The sequence below is a fragment of the Macrobrachium nipponense genome, chromosome 1, assembly GCF_015104395.2.
Source record: "Macrobrachium nipponense isolate FS-2020 chromosome 1, ASM1510439v2, whole genome shotgun sequence".
NCBI classification, from domain to species: Eukaryota; Metazoa; Arthropoda; class Malacostraca; order Decapoda; family Palaemonidae; genus Macrobrachium; species Macrobrachium nipponense.
The window spans coordinates 11,248,399-11,255,898 of NC_087200.1; the positions used below are offsets into that span (position 1 = coordinate 11,248,399).

General features: G+C 37.2%; 1 protein-coding gene across 1 annotated transcript in view; it reads right to left on the reverse strand.

Annotated features, from left to right (window-relative positions):
* Positions 1-7,500, reverse strand: part of LOC135219124 (secretin receptor-like) — a 260,998-nt gene that overhangs the window by 20,643 nt on the left and 232,855 nt on the right. Inside the window, exon 8 of the mRNA XM_064255577.1 lies at positions 3,007-3,140. Coding sequence (XP_064111647.1) covers positions 3,007-3,140 — 134 coding nt within the window. The remainder of the gene's footprint in view (positions 1-3,006; positions 3,141-7,500) is intronic.

Below are 7,500 nucleotides of genomic sequence, written 5' to 3' on the forward strand. Positions count from 1 at the left end.
ATATCAGGTTTCAATATAATAGTTTGCTAGTCTATATATATAATTTAGGTGACGGTTTTAACTTTAGTTTTAGTTTATAAGAGTGAATGTCAGTGCAAATCCAAGGCACATTGGTGACTTCACTGCTGTGTAACTCAGCATGGGGTTCAGCGTCAGCCAACCTAACTTTACATACGCTATACCTAGCTTTCCTTTAGTGTAGTTTAGTAGTTTAGTGTCCCAGATGCTGCCTAATAGCCCCATATCAATTAGCTGGTGGAAAGTATACGTATATGTAATATAGTTGGTAGATCTAGTTAGACAGCCGTGCCTGAATTAACAACAGGTGCCAACACGAGAGAGCCAAGCCAAGGGTAAGCGGCGCTCTACATGGCTTGATCATGTACTTACCCGGATGGCATACAGATCACACGAGACTTAAAATGGCGCTAAATGAATGATCGGGCTAGGCGTATGGTGGTCGAACCTAGTTGTATTCCATACATTACTGTGCACATCAGATTAAGGTGGTAAAATGCAAGTGTAAATTCAATCATAGGCAAAAGGAAGGCAAGAAAAGTGAAGGTCCAACTTCACCTTTGACCTCTGTACATCATAATCCTGAACATGATGGGTACGTAACGATTTCAACCAATGTTCCATTGTTCCAGGAGATTAGTTAAATGCTTCTTAACTTTGACCTAGCAAGGCAGCGGCATAGAGGCAAAATTGCGACAAAACATGACAAAACACCACATGGGCTGTAGGGTTTTATGTTTAATAATGCAAAGCTTGAACGTGCAAGAAAGCAAAGATCTACAGTTGAAGCTAGTGAACCACAGGAAAAGTATGCTAAGCAGAGTCGAATGAGTCATGACAATGAAGCATGTATTTTGGTAAAAATCTGTCAACTATATCAGATCTTCGATAAGTAATGACCACGAATCTCAACAGACTACATGACTGCGTGCTCACACTTAATGTTGGTAGATTATTGGCAAAACTAGGTAGAGGTGATGCAATTGCACAAGAGCTGAAATACCATTTTCTATGTCTCACTGGCCTTTACAACAGAAGAATTCCCTTCTCTGAAATCTTGAGAAAGAACGATGTCACTGTGGAAAACCAGATGTATATCCATTGGTTGTATCAGAACAGGGTAATTAAACTTTTGAAACCAGCTTGAGTTTAGATCGTCCTGCCATATTTCCTCTTGCAGACATATCCCAATTAAACATGCATTCCCTCACCCATTGTAAATATTAAGGAAGCATATTCTGGATCATCAGTTCAAGTTTGATGGCACCTTTGGTGAAGGATGCATCAATAACGCCATACCTCAGTCTGCTCCAGTTCACTGGTATGTCGAACGTAGAGCAAACATAAAGTTACAGCTAAGGTTTGGCTCATTTAAGTCAGCTCCTGCAGTACAACTGCTTCTCAGAACAGAAGGAATGAGGAAGTGTACATGGAAACTCGAAGAATAGGGAAAGTCCTTTACCAGCATTCATGAGCCAGGCTATCTATGCCAAAACCAGAAAGAAAAACCTGGTAGAAATGCTTCATGATCATGATAATTTCCTATAACATGATGCTGGACATATCAGCCCGACTGGCAGATGCCACTGTCACCAAGTATGTGGAAGAGGGAGCAGTCTGTCCATTTGTCTTCAGAAAAGGGTTGTTTGCCACTGCAGTCATGGACAACATTTATCATAACCCTTCAGCAACTACGGCTACTAGTACTTTTCATGGGTCCAGCATTTCAGTATTCCAGCCCCCTGCCAAAGACAAATGGGGGAAGAGCATCAGAAGAGCGTCGGCCAGCAGTTTGGGCCAAGGGGGTAAAATCTGTACCTGAGCTACCTGACTCCTTCACAAATATCTCCCTTGCTTCTTTCAAGCCCAAAAACCCAACACCAACAAGTGGTCTACCATCTCAAATGCCACGCCCAAAAATGTCCCGGCACCTATGTCGGCATGACCACAATAACCGTCTGGCAAAGAGAATCTCGTGCTACGTCAAGAACCATGACTTAACTAACCACAATGAAGCCATCTCCCACGACAGTAAGACTTTGGACCCATGACATCTACGCCGTTTGGAAGCTCTCCTTAATCAGGAACAGAAGCCTTTCATGAACACCACCCTGAAGCATTCCTATCACCAATAAGCATAAGATGAAATACAGATAACACCACCCGAATGCAAGAAAAAACCACCAATGATAACAACCCCGAAGGAGAAACTCGGAGTGATACCAGCCGTGACATCATGCAACTGTCTGCCAATCAAAATTCGGCCAGCCATGACGTTACGCAACTCCAATGATCTGCCTGGCTACAACAGCACGACCATCGAGCCTACAGAGACCAGCCCCCAGCAGCCAATGGCAGAACAGATCCGCGCTCCGGCCAACCAAAATTCAGCGCATGGAGGGCCTTCCACTGAACCCCCGGTATAAAGGAAAGAGGGACTCCCCAACAATCCACAGTCTTTCACCTACCCTCCACCTAAGAGGATGCTTGGATGTGCAAGACGAAACGTCGGGGCCAAATTCAAAATTCAATTTTGACTCATTCTCTTAGCTTATATTTAACATAAGCATATGATACTGCAACTCTAACGGTCCACACGTTGCATTTCACTCAATCTTTTCGCTTCATATGATCATAAATACTGATAATTACTGTCCGTACATTAATAATGCCCACCATATGTGTGTTACCAGCTTAAGTAACAACGAAAAGGCCGCTATTAGAAGAATAGAGAGGAACCTCTACAAAATCAATGCAGCTGAAGCAGCAATAACCTTCAATAAGACATTATTATTATTATTGTTTTACGAGTTCTCAGCTAATTTATTAATATTATTAAGTTCAAAGCCTTATCTTTCAAAGCCAGCTCGACAAATACTGCAAAAATAATCGAAAATGAAAATGACAAAAAAAAGCAACAATAAATAAGATAAAGAGTCAAACGAATTAATAATAACTCAGAAACAAACAAAAGACTGTCAAACCCACCACGATGGAGATGGATATGGGACCCCGAATGAAAGTCCAGAAGACCCAGGCGTTGACGTTGGTGAACCAACAGAGGGCGTTGTCTGTGGTGATGCGAGCGGTAACCCACCCTATGACCAGGAGGAAGGGCAGACCTGGAAATATATGTATATATAAAATGGACTATTTTCGATACCTGTCAAAGAAAATACAAATTTTTGAGACCTGTCATAAATATAATAGTTTTGATACCCGTCAATAAGATTTTTTTACCTGTCAAAAAAATACAGTTTTGAAACCTGCAAAGAAAGATATTTTTTAAGCCTGTACATGATACATGTAAAAAAAATATAATGTTTTTAATAACTGTCAAAAATATACAGTTTTGAAACCTGCAAAGTTTTTTTTAAACCTGTACATGATACATGTAAAAAAAATAATGCTTTTAATACCTGTCAAAAATAGTTTTGAAACCTGCAAACAAGAGTTTTTTTAAACCTGTACATGATACATGTATAAAAATATTGTTTTTAATACCTTTTGATAGCTGTCAAAAAGCTACAATTTTCATACCTGTCAAAAATACAGTTTTTGATACCTGTCACAATTGATGAAGTCTTGGAAGCAAGACTGTAACATAAGAGAACGGCAAACGAGAAATTGTCCTTCGTTTATACAAGGCTTCACGATACCTGTCATAAAAAACTGTTTTTGATACCTGTCAAAAACTGTCTTATACCTGTCAAAAAACTGTTTTTATATCTGTCAAAAACTGTTTTTGATACCTGTCAAAAAACTATTTTCAATACCTGTAAAAATCTGTTTCTTGATACCCGGCCAAAAAAACTGTATTTGATACCGGTCATTAAAACTGTTTTTTGATACCTGTCAAAAAACTGTTTTGATGCCTGTCAAAACCGGTTTTTGATACCTGTCAAAAAACTGTTTTGATACATGTCAAAAAACTGTTTTTGATACCTGTCAAAATTGACGAGGTTCTGTGTAGAAAAGATTGTTTGTATGATAAGGGAGAATTTTTCCTACGTCTCTAGGGGTTTGACTTGACGATACTTATAAAAAAAAAAAAAAAAAAAAAAAAAAAAAAAAAAAAAAAAAAAAAAAAAAAAAAATTTTATACCTGTCACAACAGTCTTGGAAACAAGACTGTGGGAAGAAATTGTCCTTTGTCTGCAAGGGAGCATGACCAGGGATGGCTTGAGGACCAACTGATTAAGGAGTGGGAGTGAGATCATTTTGACCAACTTAATAATTGTGAACAAGTTAACGAAACAATATATATCCTATAGGTAATGTTATATATACAAAACAAATTTTTTATGGTTATGTTTTATTTTCATACAACATTTTCCCCGATAATATTTTCAATAATGCAAAGAAAATCAAGGCCATAGTTTATTAATCTGAAAAATAAGAAAAAAACTGCCAAGCTGGAAGGGAAAGAAAAAACAAAACAGAAAGCAGAGTTAATTTAGATATGACGAATAAATCATATGAGGATTAAATAGAGTGAAATTATTCTATACAATTTTAAACAACAAATACTGTCCATTTTCGACCAACATCAAAACAACGTTGATTTTGTGGGGGTGGTAACCGAACCCCCGACCCTTCCCCTGGGTTTGACGATACCTGTTGCAAGTATAAAGTGATTTTGATACGTGTCATAATTATCGAAGTCTTGGAGACAACACTGCTTGTAAGATTAGGCATTGATTAGGGGGAGATATTGCCCTGTGCTTGTATGGGGTTTAATGATACCTGTCAAGAAAATTATACAGTTTTTGATACCTGTCCAAGGAAATATATTTTTTCCCGTCACAGTGATATGATGTACATACACAAACATTAAGCTACAAATCTGCAAATGTGTGTATGTATATATATATATATATATATATATATATATATATATATATATATATATATATATATATATATATATATATGTGTGTGTGTGTGTGTGTGTGTGTGTGTGTGTGTGTGTGTAATGACAGTTAAAAGGAATGTCACTGAATCTTGTTTCATCAAGTCAAATAATGGAAATGTTCTAAATCTAAGTCTTGGTTTCTTTAAACTCGATACCTTCATAATGAAAAAAGTTGTAGATAAATATAAGCAAAAAAATTAATCAATTCAGTTTTTACATGTTTTGGACCATATGGATACGTTGTTGTTTCTATTAGGGTTAAATCTACGTTTAAGTTTGTGACCGTGTGATATCCGATAATCCTGGCTTATCTTTTTGATTTGTACCCTTTTGACAATTAATCATCTGGTATTCTTGATCTTTTTGTTTACCTGATAAGTTTATTTCCAACTGTAATTCATTCGTTCCTTGACAATGTCTTAGTAAAGTCGAAAGCGCTTGGATTTCTGCCTATCATTTTCCTGTGGTATTGGCTTATTTAATGAAGTCACGTCCATCTACCGTGATTTTTTAAGCATATATATATATATATATATATATATATATATATATATATATATATATATATATATATATACCTTTTCCATTGCACTAATCAAGTTCCAGCCTCGAAAGCCATAGTATCATTCAGTCACACTCTGCCCCCTACACCTTCAGAAGAGTAAACACCACAGACCATGTTTTCGCCGGAAGATATAACTCGGAATGATGACCCATTTAATACCGGCAATCAGAGGTCACCCCAGGTCACTTGAGGGGATTCCGAAGTCCCACATAATAATCTGTTATGAGAGAGAGAGAGAGAGAGAGAGAGAGAGAGAGAGAGATAGAGAGAGAGAAGAGAGGAGAAGAGAGAGAGAGAGAGAGAAAATTTAATCTGAAGATTTTAGAGGCAGCTTTTTTTTCTCCATGTAGGTTACCATGACGACTTGATTGGCGCGTACCTTCGCCTTCTTATGCAGGATCTCTGGAATGATTCTGGAGCTCGATTGTTTTAGCATTTTTAAAAAAAAATTTTAAGGTTCTCGATAATGGGTTATGGGTGTTTTTTTGACGTATTACTTCCTATTTTCATTTTTATCTTATTCATGTTGTTTATTGAGGAATTTGATATATATATATAATATATATATATATATATATATATCTATATATATATATATATATATATAGATATATATATATATATGTGTGTGTGTGTGTGTGTGTGTGTGTGTGTGTGTGTGTGTGTGTGTGTGTGTGTGTAAATAAAGGTAAGAGTCACGAAGGAAAGTGAAACAATGGAATATGCTGCAAGATCTTTCGACTCAACGTCCTTTACTTGGCAGACTGGCATGCATGAGAAACTGAGTGGACATGGCAGGGTCGTATAAGTGACAGACAGGGATTATAAAGGCAATAAGTACCTAGAATCCAACACACCTGGAGAATTAGTAACCTTCCCAAACAAAACATGGGTACAGTTTAAGAGGCTTACAAAAAGATTAAGTCCAATTGCTCAGACGCAGGGACAAGATGTTTTCAATTTGTTCTGTTTAAATAATCTGTCTCATTTTTCCAAGTTGGAAAAATAGTTTCTTTGAGAATTTTGTCTCGAAATACTCCAGTTCACCACACAAATGCTCAAAAACGAGTACCACTTAAAACACTCTGAGAATCTAGTAAATAATTACTCCTTTATTAAATGTACGACCCTAAGTCATGGTCTTTGAATGCTGAATAGGTTGACTTTTCATAGAATTAAGAGACTATTTATTCATTTTGGGTAGAGTGCCCTCTGGATTCCAAACATCTTTTTACTTTGTTGACATATCTTACTATCCTTATATACTACCCGAATACAATTCTACTTGCATGTCGACTATTTACTGACATTTTTGGCTATTTATTGATTTGTTAATTTATTGTTTCTGTGTTAATAAGTGAGATCTCTTCTTTTCATATTTCCATTTCCCTCCTTTTACATCTTCCAAATGAACAGCAAGTTAACGGCCTTTGTGGGCTGTTCCATAGGAATAGGGGTCATCTTCTGAATAATAATAATAATAATAATAATAATAATAATAATAATAATAATAATAATAATAATAATAATAATAATAATAATAATAATAAGCTTAATATAATGGGCATAATGTCTGTACGTCCATCTGTCTATCAAACACGGCCGAACGGCTGGTCCGATGGGCATGAAACTCGGCAGGGTTATAGTGGGGACCCCTATGATGATTTATAATGGGGTTTCATCCTACCTACTCCCACCCGCCCCATCCGAAGCGGGTGGGAGTGAGACAGGATGCCCTGAAACGGGTCTGGTTATACCCGTCCCGTAGTTTGCTAGTCTGTCATTCAATCACGGCCAAACGACTGGTCCAACTGGGCATGAAACTCGGCAGGGTTATAGTGGGTACCCCTAAGATGGTTTACAATGGGGTTTTATCTTATCTCCCCATCACCCCACACACCCCCGTAATGGGCATTATGTCTCCGTCCCTTTCAGTGGACGGTTGGAAACCCGGCTAGTAATAATAATAATAACAACATTCTGTTACGTCTTTTTAATAAAC